General features: G+C 49.7%; 1 protein-coding gene across 4 annotated transcripts in view; it reads right to left on the bottom strand.

The window, feature by feature from the left end:
• The window catches only part of NPHP4 (nephrocystin 4), a 53,697-nt gene that overhangs the window by 9,975 nt on the left and 20,778 nt on the right, over positions 1-22,944 (bottom strand). For all 4 annotated transcript variants that reach the window (XR_010886371.1, XM_067310967.1, XM_067310968.1 and 1 more), the window contains exons 10-22: positions 21,608-21,790; positions 20,545-20,674; positions 12,296-12,342; positions 10,779-10,892; positions 10,530-10,684; positions 10,155-10,346; positions 9,319-9,506; positions 7,577-7,737; positions 6,756-6,936; positions 2,161-2,289; positions 1,367-1,578; positions 1,037-1,263; positions 365-551 (exon numbers count right to left, since the gene is read on the bottom strand). Coding sequence is in view for 3 of the 4 variants with exons in the window: in XM_067310967.1 (XP_067167068.1) it covers positions 365-551; positions 1,037-1,263; positions 1,367-1,578; positions 2,161-2,289; positions 6,756-6,936; positions 7,577-7,737; positions 9,319-9,506; positions 10,155-10,346; positions 10,530-10,684; positions 10,779-10,892; positions 12,296-12,342; positions 20,545-20,674; positions 21,608-21,790 (2,106 nt within the window). In the remaining variant the exon portion in view is untranslated. The remainder of the gene's footprint in view (positions 1-364; positions 552-1,036; positions 1,264-1,366; positions 1,579-2,160; positions 2,290-6,755; positions 6,937-7,576; positions 7,738-9,318; positions 9,507-10,154; positions 10,347-10,529; positions 10,685-10,778; positions 10,893-12,295; positions 12,343-20,544; positions 20,675-21,607; positions 21,791-22,944) is intronic.

Raw genomic sequence — 22,944 nt, 5'->3', positions numbered from 1 at the left:
AGGGACCATACTCTGCCAAAGACAAATCTGAATGTTTTTTAATGTGAAGATCTGGTAATAACCTGTCTTACATCACTCCCTCCTAAACAAAATCACATTCCTGTTAAATTTCTGGAGTGTAATATCAGCTGCCAGAAGCAGAGGAAAAGTATAGGAAACAATGTAAAAGGCACTGTATGTGAAGCCAAAATGTACCACCTACTTCCTACTAGACATAGCATAAAATTGGGTTTAAAACAGGCAGAGAAGTGTATACAGCTAGCATCATGTTTAGATCTGCAGAAAGGCAGCAGGAGACTCTTCCTTCTTCCTGTTATTGGTACTATGCAACAGCACCTGAGCAGTGCAGAGGTTTTAAGCATACCTGCATCATGACTGTGGGGTCCACCGAGAAGGTCTGGTATTTAAAGGGGATGTGAACAGTCTCCTTGGGACGTAGATAGACCTGAGGTCTAAGGTCATCGTGAAGATGGAACATATCCTCTTCTACTGGAGTAACGGTCTTGGTCAGCTCTTTGAAGTGCCTCCATTCCCTCGTGTCTAAAATAACGCTGGAGGAGTGACAGAGTTACTGCAAGGAGAGGACTGCTTGGGGGCCGATGTCAGCCCTCACCTCCTCTACCTCGCCCCCCAAGCGTGGCCGGAAGGCGCTCTGGCGTTAAAGCAAGGAAGGGATAAAAGGCACGCGCCTTCCTGCCAGTGGGGAAGGACTCCCAGCTTGCTCCCCGAGCTCTCCCCGAGGCAGGCAGAGACGGCTACCTCATCGCGAGGCTGCTCTACCTGGTCTTTTCAGCTTGTAGATCGTATTGCCCCATCCCTTTGGGCTGGGGCAGGGCTGATGGGAAGAAAACAGGGAGCACAGAGTGGGTTCTCCCAGTACAGAGCCCAGATGTACCTATGGATGCCCCCATTTCAAGTCAGCCTCAAAGTTCAGACAGACCTGCTGTCTCCCTATTGGGATACCTATCTCCTGAGCCTCCCCACACAGCACAGAGACCACGGACACTCATGGGGGGACGGAGCCGCTGGCCACTACCTGAGCTCCGGGTGGTCGATCTCAATCGTCACCGTGTGCTGCACGTTGTAGGGGTTTTTCAGCGCAAACTCGAAGAACTCGGCCGTGCCCAGCACGGCGTACACGGTGTGGGTCGTGGTGATGGCCTGGCGGAGCATGTTGGAGATGCTCTCGGCTTTGATGCGCTCCCGGTAGGCGTCGATGATCTGCAGGTCCCGGGAGTGCTGGAGGCGCTGCTCGCGGCAGCCCTGCGAGGGAGGCAGGGGCCGTGAGCGCGGTCGCTTCTGCCGTGCCCCCGGCGCCTGCCGGCAGAGCAGCCCCTCCGCGTGCGCCCGCCGCCGCTGTCCTCACCACGACGTGCAGCTTCCTCCCGCCGCCGTCCTCCTCCTGGGCTTCCCGCTGCCGCACGCGCGCCATGCGCTCCACCTTGCGCCGGCGGACGGCCGCGGCCTCGCAGGGGCCGGGCTGGGAGGCCGCGCTCGCCTCCCGCAGGCGGCTGCACAGCAGGGCCGCCAGCTCGCCGTCCACGTCGGCCAGCCGCTGGGCCCGCGCCGCGGCCCTGCCTGTGCGAGGGGCAGAGGCGGGCGTTAAACCCGGGGGAGACCCAGCCCTGCGAGGCTCGGCCGCTCGCTCGCCCTCGGGCGCCTCCGGCAGCGCCCGCGGATGCACCCGGGCCGAGGATGCCGGGGTCTCCGCAGGGAGAGCGCCGCACGGGAAGGGAGGCCGTTGCTGCCCGGGACATGCAACACGATCGTACAGGAAAACCTGTACGGTCTAACGTAGCCTTCTGCTACATTAGACACGGACAACGGAAAGCAAGGGAGTTCCGTAGGAGACGAGGCTGGTGCATATGTAAGCACTGACCCAGCAAACACCAGTTTCTGAGCGTCTGCAGCGGCGGGAGCGTAACGGGGCTGCCAGCTCACGGCTGGAGAGCCCGGAACACAGCGGGAACAAGACACCAGGGCTGCAGTAACACGGGCCATTTCACGGCAACAGAAATGCCGGACTGAGGCCGCCGCGGGGGACAGAGCGTGAAGCACCCTGCGCTTGGGCCTGGGCTCCACCGTCGCCCTGCCACCCTTAGCAGCGGCCAGGAGGGACGAGCAAGGGGCTGAGCTCAGTCGCGGACCGGCAGCACTTACCCGCTTCCGCGCCCGAGGAGAACAAGCTGCCGCCCGGAAAGCCGCTGGCGCTGTCCTGCGACGGCACGACGCGGGAGCGGGACGGGGGCAAGGCTCTCCGCTTCGGCAGCCTCTCCTCGCACGGGTGGCCTGCCACAGAGCAGAGATCGAGGGGTAAGCGCCCGGCCCCATCCTGCACAGAGAGGACACTCTGCTGCTCAAACGGGGCCCAGTTCGGGCCCAAACGGGGCATCTCCCCAGGCCTCGCGCTTCCGAGGCGCCCGGGCGCGGACCGCGGGCCCTGCACGGCAGCGGGGTCTCTGCGCGCTCAAGGGCTCCCAACCTGCCTGGCGTCTCCTCAGTCCCGCTCCCGCCAGGGCTGCGAGCGGACTGGAAGATCGCCTCGGGATTTTAGCCTGGCCACACTGCGTGCAGGAAAACTGGATGCAGGACAGTTCCTCCATCTGGTTCCCTTCAGCACCTTCCCGCACCAGCCTTGCTCCAGCTGGGATCTCTCTCTCTCAGCCTTGAATACTCCCATAAAACGTCATGCAGCAAACTGAAAAAATCTTCATAAAAAGCCAGAAAACATCTTTCTAAACTCACCACCCTTCAGCAAAATAAATCAAAGATATCTTTAGGCTTTTTTGCACGCAAGTTGCTTTGATTGCTGGCAGACAGGAGCGTTCAGAGATCCTTGCTACAGATAGTGCAAAAACCTTCCTTCGCTTGCCATTGTAGTGAGCAAAGATTTAAGGAGCAGAGGCACCGTGCATCCACAGATGCAATTCCACACATATACGCCTTGCTGCTTTAAATCAAATTAAAAACAATCCTAAAAGAATTGGCAGATGCACTGTTTCCATTCAGTGCTGGCCTCACAGGAACTTTGCAAAATTTTTCAAAGTTTAAAAGCTTTGCCGAAAAATGAAATTAAATTCAGACTTCGACTGACTCTTTCCTCCTGCTTCTAATCCAGCAACTAAGCCATTTCAATTTGGACCGTATGTCAGCAGCTTATGGAAATGGACTGTAGCTGAGCAGGCAGGCATTGCTATCGAAGACCAGAACCAACACACAGACTGACTGGGTAGGCCTGAAAATGGTTCTTCCTTCACAGGGACTGCATCGGGGACATCCCGTGTTTTCCTGACCATCTCCGTATCCATCACGATTCCTACAGAAAGTAGACACGAGCTGAAGCCAACATAGAAAGAAAGGGAAAATATCCAGGGTGGACTCATCTATTAGGATGTACTAGAAGATAACTTTTCTATGTATTTTTTTTCACTTTGTTATAAAGTCTACTAGCAAATGATATCCCCACTATAGATCTTTACAGACAATTCAGAAATAAGCAGCAGCAGATATCCCACGGCTTATTACACTCTATACGCTTTATGGTGTTTCTCTAGGATCCCACTGCTATTAGATTTTATACAACTTTTCTGTAAGAGACAGGACAGCTTCCTACTAAAAAGTGATGTGGACATCGTACGTAATTTACCACTGATCTTTGGAAGAAATTCTGCTTTTCATGCGAGTTTTCTGAAGTGTCAATAAAAGCTCCCGAGTGTCTGAATCTACAGTAGGTGGCCAGTAAGATGCACAATTACTTCCTGGGGACACATGTTCTGCCACTGGGAAAGTGAGTTGTTTTAACATTATTTCTCTCACGCCTTCAAAAACTGAACAAAACTAGCCCTAACGCTGACCTGTCTATTGTCTTGTCTCCCTTCTCCCGCCGTGATTTACACGCACATAAAGGTTATTCTTAGCTGCGTGGGATGAGGCTATAAAGCTGTCTGTGTATTTACCTAACCTATAAATCTACGCTCTGTCCTTCAGGTAAAGCACGGCAAACGCAGAGCCCTGCGCTGCAGTTCCTCCCCAGGGAGAGCGGCTGCTCTGCAGACGCCAGCTCTGAAGTCCTGAACTTTGGTATTTGAGAGCCTCACTGGTCATTTTCTGCGCCTCCAAAAATCAGGAAAAGTGTTCCTGCTCTAAAAGATACCATTTAGCTCTAACTCTAATCATCTCTGCTGCTTTTCCATGAATGAAAAATCAGCCTCTATGAGCTTTAAAAGCTTCACCTTTTTCACTGCAGTTTTGAGGCATATAGTCAGCTTAAAGATGTGCAATTCCAATGGTAAATATTAATTTCTGTAACGGGCAAGACCACTTAAAGCTGTAGAACTCGGGAGTTCAGCCTGTGCTTAATCACTGCCGTTTCCCTTCTAGCGCCATCTTTCTCTCTTTAAGCCTTCCACCCAGCAAAGAGGAAAAGCAAAGCATTTTAAGTCACAAGAAAGCACGGTGCGGACCTAGGCGACAGGACTCTGAGCCCCACCCGAAATGACGCCGCATTCCCTCTCTGCAACAGCCAGAGGTTTCAGAACGACGGCTCCACTTTGCACACGTTCATTGCAAGACCACAAACAGGCACCGCACCTGCACGAAGTCTTGAATGAGAAATTTTTTTCTTTAGTCCAATTTCTGTTTTTCTGAGCAGCCCAATAAACACCATGACATGTACAAAAAAGGGCTCTGGTGCTTAATGCCTTAAACCGAGTTTCATAAAGAAACCTTTTAAAAAAAAACTTACTAACATTACTTTGTAATTAAAAGAGGAAAACAAAAAACCACACACAGAGGCAGAAAAATCGAAGGGCAGCTGTTGCCCTGGTATGCTGTTTTTTCCTTCTCTCTTTTTTGCTGGGTTTCAGATAAACCTCTCACTGGGTTATGAATCTCAGACTCTCCTTGCCAGGAGCTTATCATACTTTTGCAGGCAAAATATGAAAATGACAGTTTAAGATATCTTATAATGGAGCTAATCTTTCTTCTGAAGATAAGATTTTAAAACCTGGAGTCACTGCACATTTATAGGTCAGTGAATTAAACATAAAGAAGTACCCAGTACATCCTAGGAAGAATAATGTTCTTACAAGCTTGGTTTTCTTACAGGTACAGCTTTCTGCATGCTGCCTGTTTCTCCCGTGTCTCCTTGCTATTTACTAGCACCTAATTGAGTGTCACTGTTTCCATATTGTCCGTCTCAAAGCTGCCTTACATTGGACATTTGTAAACAAGCAGGCAGAAACGACTGGAAAGAGAATTAATGAGCTGTACATGTCTACCTCTTTCTGCAGCCTAATGGCATCCTGAGCCGAAGCAGAGCAGGATCACGCCAGGCCTGGGATTTACAGCTGTGCTCATTTCTCAAGCACCTGAAAATCCTCTGAGGAGCTGGAGTCAGAGCTCTTGCTCAAGGCCCACAAAGCATTTGCCTTCCCCAGTCCCAGGGCAAAATCTGCAGCAAATAAACCCTTCCTACGTTATCTTAGATACGCTTTTATTTTTCCAGAATAAAATCATTTTGCAAATATCAAAGGATAACAGCAGCTTTCATTCTGGCATTTTACCTGTAGAACTTATACCCTGATGCTGCCCTGATCCCATATAATCTTCTGGCCCCCTTAAAACACTCTGCCCAAGACAGACGACCAAAAAACTCATTTTGCCCTAGAGCAAAATGATTTCTGGACCCTCTGCTTTGGCGCAGCTGCTCTAGGAAGCTATAAACTGAGCATTTAACAGAAGGCACAGATGCGCTCACAGAAGCGACCCAAAAGTTAGATGGATTTTCTTTTTGTGCTGCCAGCAAATAGTATGTAAGCTATGAAAAGGGAAGAGCAAGGAAATACGGCGTGACCCAAAACAGTAAGGAGCCTGGAAGTGAGATTCTGAGCTAGCCAAGAGCCCGCTGCATCGCGCTGCTGAGGGCTGCACCTCGGCCGAGTTTCTCAGCGCTTGGGGTCGGGGGCAGTTCGCAACCCCATGGAGAGCTGACCTCAGCCCTGAAACGCTCTGGCAACGTTCCTCGTGGCGCAGGCCTGGAGCTGGGCTTTCAGGAGGCCGTTTGTCAGCGCACAGAACACCGTCTGTAGCAGCATCCCCGATAATCATGCATCACGAGAGAGCAGAGAAGGCCACTGGGGTTGCTTCTAATTCGGCTCTGCTACTGACTGATGGACTAAATAAAATACAATAAGGCCATACCGAGGGCATAAATTCCAGCCAAGTATTTGTGCCTAATCAGCACAGTCAAAGAGATGCTCAGATGAGTGGATTGGAGGGCCTGAGTACGCCAGCGAGTGGGAAGCTGCCCAGAGCCTGTCAGCGATAAACTCCAGACACAGAGACTTAAATGGAATTTAGACTATCAGAATACGAGTCTTAACATCTGATCTTTTCAGAGATGTTTGGCACAGCAGGTGCTACTAACCTTCGCTCGAATCGGCTCCAGACACACAGTGACGGTAATGGACAGCCCCGCCTTTGCACCAAAGCTGGGCGCAATCGGAAAGGGTCCGTGCTGCGATGCATGCTGCTGCTGGATACCAGCCTCTCCGCTGCATCCCTCCGGATGCAACACCCAGGGAGCAACGCTGGCCCATAGGGAGCCCATCAACTGGGCCACAGCCAGAAGTGCAGGAGTTGGCGGTGGCCAGCAGAGTACAGCCCACAACGGACGTGGCTGGAGAAGGCGCAGAAACCTCCGCCCTCTCTGGTGGGGAACTCGGCGATTTGGGCAGAACGCCCGAAGCTCTTACCAACGTTGGCCAGGCAGAGGTGAAGTCGGCCCTTCACGACAACGTAGACACCCACAGGCCGCACCGCGCCGTGTCTGAGAACGTCCCCACCCACCACTGCCACGTCCTGCTCGTACTCAGTCGCCGCAACCTCCAGCTCGTGGTGGCTCCTGACGGCTGTCCGACCCTGGCGGAGCAGGTGCTGTGGAGCAAGGCAAAGAGCAGTGCAGCGGGAGTCTTTGAGGCTTCCGGCTAGAGCAAGCCACTCTCGGGACAGAGCATTGCTACGCTTCACGTGATCTGCTGGAAGCTTTACTAAAAAGATCCATTACCATTTACAAAAACAGCATGTGCATTTCCGTCATAGGCTGCTGTTGATGAAACGGTTTCATTGCAACTGTTACCCAAGAGGATAATAACTAGGCATTTTTTTAAATCACCACTCCAGATAACTAAGATCTGAGAGGTTAAAAGAACTGGATAAAGATGTTTCTGGATTTCTTAGCTCTATGGTTTTTTTGTTTGTTTGTTTTTAATATAATAAGCCTTAGAATACCGTGAAAGTTCCAGAGAACCGGAAGAAAGTTAATGTTTTGGCATCGCTTTCAAGGATAAGATGACAAATCCTGTGATTACAGGCTTGTCAGACTGACATCAGTCTCAGTTAAACAAGAGAATGGCTGATTAAACCTTGATTATTAAAGACTCAAGGGTAATATAACAACGATGCAACATAAGACAAAACAAAAAGCCCAGACTCTTCCTTAAAATTCTTGCACATGAAGTAGGGATTCTTTTTCATCATTAGCAGTTATTAAGGCTTTAGGAGAAAGGCTTGATACCTTCAATTTAACTGCAGCCGACCCAACAAGAAGCAAAGAGTCTCCATCCCAGATGTCAATCTGAAGGCTATGGTCAGCCAGGTAACTTCGAAACCAGCGCTGTTCTCCAGGCTTCAGGAAAGCAGGGTCCACCATGTATTTCAGCTGCAATCCTGGAGATCCTACAGGAAAAGGAATGCAGTAATGAAAATTACTAGGCACTAACACATGGCTGTATCCACCTGATCCGGGATACTTTTCTGCACCAGCAAATCCTGCCTGATTATAAATTCATTCTCACAAGGCTGTGGGAATTATGGAAGAACCTGTAACCCCACTGCACGGCTGAGAACCAAGCCTCAGAGGCATCGAGCCGCCTAAGCTAAATCGGCATCTCTGGGACACACAGACGCACAGTGCCCCGTTCTCAGCACAGGGACCCTTCTTATTCTGCGCAGGTGCCAGTTCAATCTAATGAACCTGTCGGTCAATTAGTAACTTACAGGTTCAAGCAGAGAGTGACATCTACGCATAGAAACACTCAGTTTGTATGGACCTTCCTCTTCAATTTCCAGTAATAATTCCACATGGAGAAGGAACGTTATCAACTAAAAATGCTCTGCAAGAGATGGTATATTGGCTTTGTGCTCTTGGGACAAGAATTTAATAAGACAGAAAGAAAAAAAACAGCATATTGCTAGGAGAATCAGATTAGATTACTCTAGGCAGTTTGCTTTAATGTGTTGCATGTCTTAAATACACTCAGCTACAACTGGAGTCAGCAGTCTAGATGTCTGAATCATGACACCAATACTTATTGATGTTTTACTTTATGGTTTGACATTTTGAACATTTTTAATTATATGCCACATAAACTAATGGAAGCCTGCTATTAGAACAGATACCAGTCCATTCCCTTGACCTGGAGACAAGCCTAAATCTGATTGACCAAAAAAAAGCACTTGAAATACTTCGTCGTTTCAACTTCCCAGGTGGGTTTTCCTCGTACAGTAACATAATAACACAGCGCACACAAACAAAACAACAAAAAAAGCCAAGTTTACTGATGAACTGCATGAAAGACTCAAAACAGCAATAAAATTTCAGTATTAATGTGCTTGTAAGCCCTGGGGCAAGGCCTAGTGAACAGTGAGAATTCTGTGCTTTATAAATAAATCTAGGTTGCAGGCCTTTGAAGCAGGTGCGTCTCCTTCAGTTGTCAGCAATAGATATTTCAGAGGAAGGAACAAGAGAGGCAATATGACAAGCAAATGCAGAATTACCTGACTGAATGACTCTCCCCCACTGCAGGTAGGTGGTTCTGCCTTAAGATGTGATGTCTTATACCCCTGATAAAACCGAACACTTCCCAAGGCATAATGGTTTTCTGTATATGCAGTTAATAAAGTGCAGTTAATAAGTGATGGTAAAGCATAATGCTTTCTGTATACACCTAGCTCAGTTTTGAACCCTGCCAAGCGAGTGTTTCAAAAATGGTTCCTACAGCATTCTGCTCAACGGGCAAGTTATGCACTGCAGGAAAAGACATGCTACCCCGTGCCCGCTCTAAATATGCTGCCTTTTAATTCCCTTCCACCTAGCTAAAGCAATCTTCACACTATTCATTCTGTCACGTCCCTTCTATTAGATCCTGTTCTGCTCCGGCACCATGCCCTGTTTTCAAGCAACTGCTAGAACCTCCAGGGCTTCTGAAGAGGACGTCCCACGTGAGGACGCTAAGAAGCGTCAGGCCCAGAGCTTACCGCTGCTGACGGTTCCGTCTTTGTTGATCTGGACAAGGACGCGCGGAGACACAGCTGACCGGGCTGCCTTCTCCTTGCCCATGTCGACCAGCTGCAGCCGCGGCGTGGTGACCGGTGGAAAACGATAGAACTGGAAGGTGAAGAACACCGTCTTCGGCCACGTTACTTCTAAACCATTCTGCGGAACCCTTGACCAAAAAAAGAATGCTTTTGGGCTAACTCATAATACAGTACTTCCTCCTGATCCTAAACTTGTTTTGTGTTTGTCATCTACTGAGAAGCAGAAAAACAAGAGAAGATCAGTAATATCAAAAGTATTTAGATTTCTTTGAAGACAGAGGGCATATGGTTTGCCTTTGCTTTCCAAAAGCTTCATAACTCCAGCTGTCTTCTACCGTATGCTGTGATGAAAGAGCCAAGTGAAAATAACATTTTACCTTCACACAGCACACGCCATCTATGGAAAAAACTGTGACCAATGCATCATCAGGATAAAACCACCCTCGGAGGAAAGTCTTCCCATTAAGTTTCTGAACTTAGGGCGTAGTTACAAAAAAAAAATCCCACCTTAACTAGTTTTTGCATCACATTTTGGCTATTGTAAATAAAAAAATTGGAATACATTTTAAGAGTGCCTCGAAAGAAAGATATTGCCACTGCAGAAAACTCTTCGGGACTTTGTTTCCACCACAGACATTAAAAGCAGCAGCACGTTTACACGGATATATCCGAATCAAACAAGAAAGCAGGCTTGTAGGTAGTTTTGGAAAAGGATTGTTACCCAACGGCACCTCAAATTCACCTGAAGAATGAGTCATGAAGATTTGGGATCTTACCTACTAAAAGCAAGGAACTGCAGGATTATTTCATTGCTTTGCAGAACATCAGCTTCTTCCAGCTGGGGACTGAAATGCACAGGCTCTGCGGGGTCCATGATTTCCACTGGCTCCTCGTTACAGTCCAGGATTTCTGGAAAGCCAGAGGCGTGCAAGCGAGCTAGGGAGGCACGAGTGTGTACAGCGCTAGAACTGACAGAGAAATTGTTCTGAGTTTTTGGCAACAGTCTCACAAACCCGGGCCCTTCTTTGGCACCCCAACACGCTCAGCGACGGGGTTGGTGAGCACAAGAGCGCTAAGGCGACGGGCAAGCGCATTGCCCTGGCAGGCAATGCCCCTCACCGCCGGTGCCGAACCCCGCCGGGGAGCCTCACCTGCCTGCCGGCACCCCCACGGCAGCGATGGGCGCCTGCACGGGCGTGAAGGGCAGCTCCCGCAGCTGGTCGCCGGCGTCCGGGCCCGCGGCGCCGTGGCTCAGGTCGGCTTCCAGGTGAGTTATTCCACCCGTGCCGCTGCCGCGCGGCAGCTCCTGCCGAGAAAGGAGAGCACCCAGCTCCCGGGGGGCTCGTGCTCCTGGGGAAACGGGGCCACGAGGCCCGGGCTCACCCCCACCCCGCACTCACCGTGCGCCCGCTCGGCGGCGTCCTGCGGGGCGCGGGACGCGGGGGGCTGGCGCTCCGCCGCAGAGCGGGCTCGCCTCGACGCTGCGCGGGGGCCGACAGCTGCGACAGGGACAGCTGCAAGGAGCAAGGCTAGCGTGAGCACATCTGCTCCGCAATCGAGCTCGCGAGGAGGAGGAAGTACCACGAGGCAATCTGCGCTACAGGAAATCTCCAGGGATTAGGAGGACCAGAAACTTCTCGTTTCTAAAGCAGTCCATGCCGTTCAGATGTTGTTTGCTCTTAAATTTGGCTCAGCAACATCTCTGCTCCTCAGAGAAGCAGCACAGCTTGGTTGCTTGTGGGTTCACACCTCTGTTTCTTACTTTAGCTACCGTGCTGCACTTCATTTTGCAAAGGGAGGAATAAGAAAATGTGGCAGAAAAATCAAACAGCTTAATACAGTCCTCTGAAGCATTTCATTTCATCGAAAATGTTTGTGAGCATTGATCCCTGCACCAAGATAAAACAACAAAGAGAAGATATTTCAGTAGTCACAGCTCTTCTTAAACCTTGACAGCTCTCCATCGAGAAGTCATGCATCATAGTCAGCATTTACCATGGGACAACAGTAGCTAGAAAATCTGGTTCAAAAGCCAGAACTGCCTTTAAAAATAGTAAATTTGGAGCATGAAAGTAGCTCAGAGATTTTTGTCCAGCAAAGTATATGCAGAATTTGTTTTGCTTCCTCTGAGGATGTGGATTTTAGCAGTATGTTTAGTGTTATTTGGCCACAGTAGCCTTGAAAACTGACAGCCAACAGGCTATTGAAAAAGCTCTCAGCAACTGGCTGGCATTATGTGAACATAGCTATTTCCAAGGAAGTGTCACTGCCTGCTAACTGTGTCCAAGCCGTTCAGCAGCTTTCCCATGTGCACAATGCACACCCCGGGCAGGACTTAGGCACTTTCTTCACACTGGCAGGGCTTTTATGGGAAGAAAATCTCCCCAAAGCAGACTTACCAAGACAGCTATCTTTATTAGCATTATCGGTAATAAATTATAACATGAATACAACATCTGAGAAAAACGAGTGGCAGAAGCAGATACTTCCGCCACTACAGATTCATCTGCTAGGGTGTTCTGTGCGCAGGTGGTTTACATGCGTCGGCCTGGAGGAGCCACGCTCTCAGCGCTCCGCTTCTCCGCTCCTTGTCCCCACCAGCGTTTTGACCGCAATACCTCCTCCACGTCTTTGCTTCCTGCCTCTCCCCAACAGATCCAAGCGCTGTCGTTCACCACTTAGGCCTGAGTTATGCTGCTGTGGAAAACGGGCTTCTAACCTCCTACACTCCTACCTCCAAACTTCATTTTCTGCTATAGATTTTAACAACTAAACACTTTAAAATGTCTGTAAATATGGAAATAAAGTCAGGAGTAGGTATTTCTTTTCCTTGGGTGGAACATAGGGGAACGCAGGTAGTTCACACGGCCAGCTACAGCCGGGGCAGCCCCGAGCAGTCGGCACGGCCAGCACTTACCCCCGGTCCCTGGCTGGAGACCATCATCCGAGGCGAAGACGCTGAACCTGGGGGAGGCAGGAAAGACACATTCTAGCGATGCTGCAGACGCCTGCATTCGGATACATCAAGCGCCACAGGCTGCCTGCGCTAAAGCCGGTGGCAGCTTTGCTTTGGATCAGGATCTAATGTGATACAAATTCTGTTACCCATTGGTTTATTTTTCAGAGGGTTGAACCTGTTCAATGAGGTGGCCTACTGTTTCTCAGCCACTTGTCTGCCTTATTTTTCCAATAAGCTCATTACCCGGGAGGGGCAGGAATGTAGCACTTCTCCAGATCCATCGGTTATTTTGCCAGGAATTAGGCTAAATCTGCCAGTTAGCGTTTTCCTGTTGTAAAACACAGTTCCCCCATCTCTAGACAGGGCTGCAGCTTCCCTGAAAGCCACCTAGTACTGGCTAAGTGGATTGCTTAATGAGACATGAAAGTTTTAGGATATTTAAAGTTTTCATGGCTCTTCCATTATTTCTTGTCACTACTTTCATCCGTTCATACATTCATACCCTGAAACTGTATGAGCTTATTGTGTTTATATTTGGCCGGTCTGCTTGTTCACTGGCACAAGACGAACTTGCTGTTGCACTAAGCAGCAAATCCTTTAGAATAGACTAGGAACACAGATGTTTTCTGGCAACGTTAAGACTTTATTTTGCTTTCACTGCCACATGTATTTCAGCTATTTTGTTCTGAACATTCTCCAAAGGAGATTGCCCTGCTTCCCTTCTGTCTAAAATACTGTTTTCTTTCCATTAGAATGACTTTGGCCATTGTTAAAATGACCATGCACAGAAACACACAGAGCCCAGGAGCTGTCAGCACAGCAGAGCTACCAAAGGGTTCCCAGATGATGTGTTAGACCACTGATTCAGAGCAGCGTAGAATGAAGCTACACGCATTGCTGTAGACGTGCTACCCTAAGGTATTTCACAGGCATAGTAAAGGCAGATATAGCTCAAAATAAAACAAAAGAAATATTAGCATAGCACCTCAACAATTTCTAAAGTCTTGTCACCTTCAAATGTTCTGATAAAGCACCCAATCATTCAGCCATCATTGTGGAATTGTACTGATCTGAAGCAATCCAAGATCTTTGTCTGTCGAACTGCCCTATAAATCTCAAGAGAAAAGCACCTGTGCTGTCACACGGTAGTTGGGTCTGCATGCACCCAGGGAACAATATCACTTACAGCAAATTTCAGGCTCTACTGAAAATGGTGCTAAAACATGCAGGAGCACAAAACAGCGGACAAAGTGTCAAGCAGACTTAACTGTATCCTCAGCGGAAGTAAGAGACAAAAACTCAAGTTAGTTCATAGTTTTCTTGTTTGTGGAGAAAGTGAGATTCCAGTCACATTTCAGAATTCAGACTGCTGCTGCCCAGAATATCTGGAGTGTGTATAATCTACAGATGCTGGTACTCTCAGCTCATGAGCCTTTCCCTAATGCCTGCTATTTTCTGAAATGCACAAGACACAAGGATGCAACAACAGCAGGAATGTATACAGCAAGCACTGTTATTTGGGCACCATCATAGGATGGTTTCATTGTAAGGCATAAAATACCGGTTTGCAGCACAACTAGTAATCAAATCAACAGAAGATATACTCAGCCTTCCTTGGCCAGAAGGACCAGATGGTGATAAGTTTTCCAATGAAGCTCTAAAAGAGTGAAAAAAATGCTCTTTTCAGCAGCTTGGGGTGCAAAATTGCCTTTTGCACATGGCCTCTTTTGGAGCTGCTCACCTCACTCCATTTCTGGAACATTACTGTAGATCGAGCACTGCAAGGCAGCTGTGCAGTATCTGCTCACTGCTCTTCCAAAAGCTGCTAGAAGGAAGCGAGCTGCACTGTCATGCCACATCAGCGGCCATCATTAACATGGATCTAACCTAACGGATTGTGTTAAGTACAGCTGTGAACTTATAATTGCTGTGAACTTTCTAAATAGGTAAAACAAGCATTAGCTCTGATCGCAGTGAACAAGTCAGCTCTGGAGCCATGAGACACCTAAACAGACCCGTTAGAGAATTAATCCCCAAGCTGCCCAGGAGAACAGAATTAACCGATCACGTCCCCATTGGTGAACGGGATCGAAATAGCAGCAGCCATAGTCTCTCCCATGACGTACTAGGCATTTCAAAAGAAAGCCTCTCCTGTGCATTAAACAGGAGAAAGTAAGGTGGCCTCAACAGCAGGGACGATCTCCCTGCGCACTTCAGGATGAAGGGCTTGAAGGTCTAGGTAGTCCTTCACGCAGCACGTTATCACAGCCCCGCTCTGTTCTAAGTCGCAGCTGGTGGGACCTCACCTGGAAAGGTCAGTGCCAGTAAGGGCTGGGCCTTTCAAGCCGAAGGGAAGAAAGGCACCTTAAAAACGTCTCTGCCAATTATCTTCCAGCAAAGCCTACATAGTAGGGAACTGCCACTCTCAGAGCCGTTGTTATTAAAAAGAAGAAAAAAAATGGAGTAAAAAGCTCAGCCAGGAGCTTCAGCTTCCCTGTGGGCTGCAGCTGGCGTGATGGGAGCTGATGGGTAGGCTCTGCTCGCAAGCGGCACAGAGCTCCGCTAGCGCCTGGGAGACGCGAACGGAAAGGCGCCGGGACCTGCTCGCTCCTCCCTGCACAACAGCCCGCTTTCCGCCGCTGGCTCTGCTGTTGGATGCGAGACTGCTATGCCTGCAGCAGAAAAACAGCCATGGGGGCTGCCGCCGCTCGTCCCCATCACCGCACGCGCTGCCAGCCGCCTGCGAACAGGCAACGGAACGCGCTCTGGGGCTCGCTTACGAAAAAGAGCAGAGGACTCTGAAGGGCTCTGCGAAGAAAACTGTCTACCTGGGAGGGAGGTCAGGTAACCAGGTCCTCACCTCATGCTGCCTCTTCTCCTCCTCAGGAGGAAGAAGGGCAACGGCGCTTGTTCTGCCAGAGCCACCGTGGGCGGCCACACATCGCTGCTGGAGGCACGAGCGGTGATGCTGGGCTCTGTGATCGCCAGCCAGCCCAACTCCAGGCTCTGAAACGACTCAAAAGCTGAAGCGAGAGGGCACGAAGGGCAGGAAAAGAGCTGAGAAGCTCAGTCCCACCTCTCTGATGGGGTCACAAGAGCGATGCTCCTGTTGGGAAAGGAAGGCAACCACTGCCACCCCTCCAGCCCAGGTACCTCACTCCCAGGTAGCCACCGAGGTGACTTAGCTGCCAGAAGAGCTCCACAGAGGTCATTTCCTAAATTGCCTCATGGACATCAAAAATAACCACAGCTCAAAACAGTCTGACCAACAAGCTGAGAGAAGGGAACCCTACCTGCTCAACTGGAGTGTCTTCACGGCATGGCGGGGGAGCTGCCTGTCCTTTAGAACAGTTGCACAGCGCCGTACGTATCTTCATCCGAGGTGAAGAATTTTAAAACCTAGTGATGCCTCAGAAATCTCTGACTTTCGCCTGAGGCGATTCAGCACACGTACAATCTAGATTTTGCTTGCCTGTCGTCTTTCCGTTGGCAAGCGAGCTGCATGAAAACTCTTTCTCTGCTGGAGCTCATTTTCCCTAGATAGGCCAATATTGTGGCGCCGCAGCTGGCGTCTGAAGAGGCCTGTAGCATCCCCAAAAAGGGGATACTTTCTGGAGGGTACAAAATCAAGGCAAAACAGCCAAACTGCTAAGGCGCTGAACTGTTTCCAGGCAAACACACCTCGTTATAACACCAGAAGTCTGAAAAATCGAGGCTATAAGCAGAACTGTTTCTCAATAGACTGTTTATCAAAGTTCTCCAGGAGGCTTTAGTGGCTCTTCAGGAAGCACACGTTCAGAAGAGATTACCATATTACACTACATGAGAGACTTTCCAGCTGTCTGTCATATATAATGCAGCAGGAAGAGGCTAGAGTAAACGACTGTCTTCCCAGCGATCCTAAAAGCTAACTTCATTCTAGAAAGCCTCCCTAAAGCGGCTGAGACAAAAGAAGAATTAGGTTGCCAACTGCAGCAAATTTCCAGGCCTGTCCAGAGATTAATTTTTCCTGACATCCTATTACTCCACAGGCAGCTTCTGCTCGCCAAATGCAGCTGTCAAAAAATTGTTAGGATTTTTCATTCAACATTTCTGTGGCTTGATCACATAACCAACCTCTGAAGCCATTTGCTTTTGGCAGAGGAACCACGGCAGAAGAAGTTAATCAAAAACGCAGACAGACTCCTCCACTTCTTGCCCGCCCGTGCGGGCACCTGCATCGCCGGGCAAGGGCGGGCGCCGGGCTTCTCACCGCCCGGGACCCCCCAGTTCACGGTCCACGACTCGCACTTGTGCCCAGCACAACTCCGGCCTCCCCCTTTCGCTGGAGATTCGCTGCCGAAGGGGCCGGAGCTGCCCGGTGCCCCCGGGGGAAGCCGAGGGCTCCCGCGGACGGATGCGGCGCGCGGGAGCGTTTTGCTGCTGGCCGGCTGCAGACCCGCGCGGAGGAATTTGCTACCCCGGGAAGCGGTGTCGCGGGAGGACCACCGCGACGAGGCTGTTGCTTGGCAACCTGCTGCAGAACAGGCAGAGAAATCGGGCGGCTGTTTCGGGCGGCAAAGACGCGGAAGGAGCAGGGAAACGAGAGCGGGGCAGCGCGCCGGCCGCCTCGGTGCCAACCCGGAGGCGCCCCGGAGGCCGCCGAGGCTCAGGCTGGCGCAGCCCCCCGCGAAATCCCGAGGATCACGCTCCAAGGGGTGGACGGCGCTCCTGGGCTGCGCGACGCGGGGCAGCACAAGATCAGCTTCGCCACCGGCCACGAGCGCACGTACTTGGTCAAACGGAGCAAGCAAAGCATTAAAAATAGGTGCTCAGCAAATTAAAGGGCAAAGGGAAGAGACTCCTTAAACGGACCAGTCGGCCACAAGCACGCCGGAGGCAGAGGGAGCAGAGAGGCTGGCGAGTCTTGTGACGCCGCCTGGAGCGCAGAAGTTCGGTACAGAGGCACTCTCACCTCAAACGACACGTTTAATGTCAGTAAACAAGGAGTTCGGCGGTAAGGCAAGAGCCTGCGAGCATGCGGACAACCCTCCCGGGTATTCGTCTGAGGCTCGTAGCTATTCACGACGCCTCTTCAAGGCAGCAGCATCACAAATGCAAAGCCGCATCCGGAAGATGAAGATGCAAGTTCACAAATACCTCCCCATCTTCCGGATGCAGCTTTGCAAGCTTTACAGCCCGGCGCTCACGGGAGGCCGGCCTGCGCCTGCCGCACGCGAGATGCCTCTCCGGCTCCGGCTGTAAGGCCAGGACGCAACGTGCTTCCGAGTTTTACCTGCATACCTGCTCCCGGACTGGAAGGAGGGCTTGCCTCGCCTCTCCAGGTGTATCGGCTTGTTTAACAACAGACAGCAGCTCTCCCCACAAACTCTACTCGCTGTCACATTAGAATTATTTCCCTGGAACACAAGTTCTCTGGGGGCAAGGAATAACACTTGACCCCGCAAGGCCTTAACTCCATGACTGCAGGGTCTGTTGCAATACAACATTACCTAGTCTGGCTGTAGCTCACTTTTCCGACGGAAAAACTAAGCGTCACGTAGGGCGGCCCCAGCCAGGCAGCAGCGCCTGCGAGGGCTCTCTCCGCACGCGAGGTCAGCTCGGCACTTCCGCGCCGCCCGCGGGCACCGGCGCAGGGACCAGCTCCGAGGCTTCACAGCACACGTCCCGGCTCCTCGCTTGGCTACGCACAGTGCTATTTTGGTGGTAATTAGCTAGTCCAGACTATCGGTTCCAGCAAGTTCCTCCGCAGAACTGGAGCACGATGTTACTTTGCATGCTAGCACAGTTCCCTTGGTCCCCCCGCGTGGCTTTGGAGTACAGTACATGCTAAGATACACTTACTTCTTTTTACCACATCGTAGTTCACTGAACGGTATTGACTGATACTGGCAGAATTGCATTTGTAAAAGATCTTTCAAGCAACATCAGGAACCTAACAGCCTCGCAATCACATCAAGGAGAGCCTAACCCAATATATTTCCCCAAACTCCAAACTGTTAAATCACTCCAATTGACCTTTTAAGATTTCTGCTTTAAAGCCTGTTAAACCAAGCAGCCCAAGCCCACAGAGGCAGGAGGCTCTGCAGGCGAAGTGGGTCAGCGGCTTCCCCAGCAAAGCCGCAGTGCCACTGCCATCTCGTGGAGCGACACGGCATCTCCGCGGCAGGGCGCAGCTCCAAAGCGCCAGGCGTCACTCGGACCCGTAAGCCGAAGTGCTTCACTTAAGCTGACAGCTACAGTATCATCAGGCTTACCAGAAGAGCCATATGAGTTCGTAAAATATTCACAGAGAAAAGGCTCAGTCATCACTTAAACGCTGTTACGCATTTAAAGGCTCTCACTGAGACTTGCATGGGAACGCGCACAAGAGCGGGAACGAAGCTGTAGAGGAAATGGGAGAAACTAAGACCTAATTCAAAGGATTTTGGCAGTCAAGTAGTAAAGTAACATTATAAATGGCAAGCTATAAAGCAGATAATTTCCTAGATCATGTTGTTTCGTGATACTTGCTACACTTCAGGTTCCACTTTGTAGGGGAGCCAAAGCTCCCACGTTGTAAAGGGTGCGAGAGCGGCGACAGCGAGACGCACAGGAACGCCCAAGTCTGCAGAGCTACAAGCGAGGCCAGAGATGCTGCAGACGACCCCGAGATGCTCCTGAACGAGACTGACCCCAGCTTCGGGGCAGGCCAGGATGGCCCGGCGCTCGCAGGTACAGGCTGTGCACCCTCGCTCGCGCCCGTCCCGCCTGGGAAGGCCCCCGCAGCCCCGGAGCCGGCGCGCTGCCACGGGCCGGGGCTGCCGCACCGAGCTCCCCGAGCACCAGGGAAGCAAGCTCCCTCTCCCGGCTCTCCGCTCCTGCCTGCCCAGCTGCGGAAAGACATGCTCTAGGCTTAATCATGAGCTACAGAAAGCCGGCACGGCGCCCTCCTCGCACGCAACGAGCTGCCCGCTACTGACAACGCAGGCCTCCGTCTCTGTTGAGCAGCTCGCCGTTACTTGAAAGCCAGCACAGAACGCAGTCATTTGACAAAAACTGGCTGCCCGACCGGCAATCCAGTGGTTAAAACTAGCACTTGTCTGTACTGCAAAACATTTACTAACAGATGACTTCTCTGGCAGCCCCTCCAGTGCAAACGGTCCTAGAGACTTCAGTAACAACACCACATTAATAAGGTAATAAACTCACATATTGATGTTTAAACAGGCAGTTAAGTTGAGAGCAATCTGGTTTGCACATCCATAGATAGATTGAAAAAGATTAGAAACAACAGAGCAGAGTGACTTTCAACAAAAGAGGAACATTCTTCACTGCAGAACCCATGGTGAAACAATCAAATTATTCCAAGCCATATAGATAAGCAAATTTGTTTTCTCTTATTTTGATCCCAGTCTCGCATTCTGGGGTGGAAAGTTCAGATAAAAATCAAGATCTATGAGTTTGTTTCCTGCCGATCATGAACGAAGAGAGCAGACAGAAACAAAGGAATAGGAACCGGAGAGGATTTTCAAGAGCACTGGGCATTGATTTAACTCCATTCCCAAGTCAAAGTCGATGGAAATTTTACTTCTGTCCTCAATACACATAACAGATCAGTGCTGAAAATCCTACCATCTGGTATTCTTGTGCTATATATATTCATATGTGCACATACACATATGCAGGCCCGGTTTTTTCTCAGCTAGACCCTGGAACAGAATCACTTGCGTTAGAGGTACATGCTGATTAAATACGTGTTGCTGTCACGTTCTATAAACTGCAGCTAAATAAGATTATTTATTATTCAGCCTATAATTGACAACTCTTCCATCCTCAACCATCTGGAAGGACTAAGAGTTTAAAAAGACAAGTAATGCTAGCAGCAGGGAGCAATAGGTTTCTGTGCAGCTGTAAGGCTGTTCCAGGAGTTTTCAGCAGTTCAACACGGAAGCCCCTAAACACCATTACAGTGACCTGGAATACGAATGGTTGATGACATCCTGGAAATTACTGTGATTTTTGCACATGGCTGAGTTCTAATATCACAGTTGCATTTTGCAAATTGAAAGTAAAAATGAGAGTTGAATTCAAACTGATGTAAGCTTGATTCACTATAACTCACAAACTAGTTCACCAAACTTCATCTGAAGTACTGTTTTTGCTTCTGATCAGATACTGATGCTAAACTCTATGCTTTAAATGTCACAAATATGGAAAACACTCACTCAGAGATGGTGTAGGAGGCTTCTCTGAATCTTCTCTGTCTTTACTTAAGGTATCTGTAGAAGTTACAAGATGTTCTTCTGAATCAGCGGAAAAGTGGAATTGGACAGTACCAGATTCAAATTGCCTCACCTGAAATTTTGAAGTGAAATGAAATGCTTTTAAAAGAAAGTGCGCTATGTACATACTCTTTCATATCTCTGAAAAGAGAACCGATTCTCTCACCCTGCAGTCAGAAAAACTATGGTGCAAGAAGTGTCCTTCCAGGCATGTGGAGGCAGAGCTGGCAGGGATTTACATTTTAATAACATCACCAAAAATCTGTCCACTTGCAGAAACAAACACACTTGCAAACTCTTTCTACAGCCTACCTCAGGCATAAAATTTTGCTGAGTTAAGAACACGCACACATATTCACTAGCTACTTAAAATTAAGCTAGAGAGTAGACTCAAGTGCTCTGCCTTTTAGGCAAGCAACACACGTGAATGTGAACAACCCAGTCTACAATAGAGCAAGTTATGTAGCTATTCAGCTTTGTGTCTGTGGCAGAGAGTAATCAGTGCAGATTAGCCTCGTTATGGAATTCTGGAAACAACTCTGAGACACTCTTTTGCAACATCCTTCCCCAGCAATAACTTCTTTTTACTGATAAACACTTTGGAGCAAGGTCCTCAACCTTTTATTTGTACGTACATCGCTTAGGATAAAATAGCTCAAGTAATGATGGCCTCCAAGAAGTACCACAATAAATAATATGTTCACCAACTATACGACAGTCTGCATATTCACCATAATTAAAGCAAAACAGCAGCTGGTAATGTAAGTGCGCTATGTACAGCACACGTGTATATTAGCAGGGGGCTGGAGGGTTGTTATCCTTGCTCTTTTCTCATGACTCTCTATTCACTCACAGATTTGCTAAGAGCCTCCCTGTTACCTGGGCACTTGAGATTCTTTTAAGGAGCTTTTTAAATGGAAAGGCCCCATGCTGGGCCTGTCCTGAAAGCCAACTGGACATTCAAATGTGTCTGCAATGCAGAAGAATTCACCAAAGTGTCCCTTACCTCTTCAGAGCTCACGCTGTTTGGCGGGGTCTTGTACACCAAGACTTGGCTGGGATTGTGCCGAGCGCCTCCGCGCAGGGGCACAGCCACCTCCGAGGAGCCAGAGCCCAGGAAGGGGTTCCACGCGGCCCACCGCACCGAGTGCATGTAGGCTGCCTTACTCAGAGACGTGGCGGACAAGGCCTAGGGAAACGGAAAAAGAGTGAGCGCGAGGAGCGTCAGGAATCCACGCGTTAGCACAGGAGGCATACCCCCGTCACATCACAGAGGTGACAAAATAAAATAGGTTAAACCATCAGCCGTTTTCTGTCCAGTGAGCAATAAAGTTTTGTAGCATTCAGAATTTATGGTAGATTCTCTCTGCCTTTAGGAAGCGTGACACACAATTTTGCTAAAGTGCTTCTCTCTATCCTAGAAGAGGACTAGCAGGATTTCACTGTTTGCACGTTTCTGCAGTTATCCATACAGACTGCCCTGTGCTGCAACAGGAGAAAACCCTAGAGCAGGTCACAAAATGTGGCCTCAGAGGGACAGCGCATCTTCAGCCCTGCATAGCCCATACCAGAAATGCCATTTACCGTTTCACCCGTCACCGCCAAAACCGCACATGCGTGGCCTCTGTACGTTCAGTTTCATACGCTCAGAGATCAGGCTGGAGAAGCTGCCCATGTACATCTGCAAGTCCTGCGTGCATGCCTAAAGAGACCGGCCTCCGGGCTGGTTCTGCTTTGGGCTCAAGGGTGGGAAGGGATGGGGAAGGCAAAGTTACATTCTCCGAGGTGAGAAAACAGTCAACATACTAACAGTAAAGAAGGGTTTTTTATTCCCGCTGAGCAACTCCGAACATCTGGGACACGATGAAGGTTGGCACACGACAGTGCTCCTGTGTTACTATAATATAGAAGAACGAATGCCATCAAATAAACTAGGGTTCTTATCTTCAGCTATACATTTTCCACCCTTGACTCCAGTATTATAGAAATCACTTATCTCTGCTTGCAGCACATTTTTGAGATGTACCACTTTCAAGCACATTATTTGTCTTTCCAGACCCATTTTTGTCAGAGCACAACATTCTCTTCAAATCACTGACTTTTCAGGTGCAAAGACACACCAGCAATACTTTCCTGATGGACAGGGACAGCGCTGAGCCCGTGTAGAGCATTTGGGATCATTTATGCCTCTCCGTTAGAGAATACTGGGCTGCCTTTCTCACGCTTACAACGCTCGTCTCCCCTCCACTCTTTGCCATTGACGATGCAGACAGAAACATGACTTTCTAGATGATTTTATCTGTTCGCGGCTAAACAAGAAATCACGGCTACAGCTGCATAGAT

Source organism: Apteryx mantelli, chromosome 26 (genome assembly GCF_036417845.1).
Source record: "Apteryx mantelli isolate bAptMan1 chromosome 26, bAptMan1.hap1, whole genome shotgun sequence".
Classification (NCBI taxonomy): Eukaryota; Metazoa; Chordata; class Aves; order Apterygiformes; family Apterygidae; genus Apteryx; species Apteryx mantelli.
Note: the sequence above shows the minus strand (reverse complement) of the source record. Positions and strands in the feature narration are given on the sequence as shown.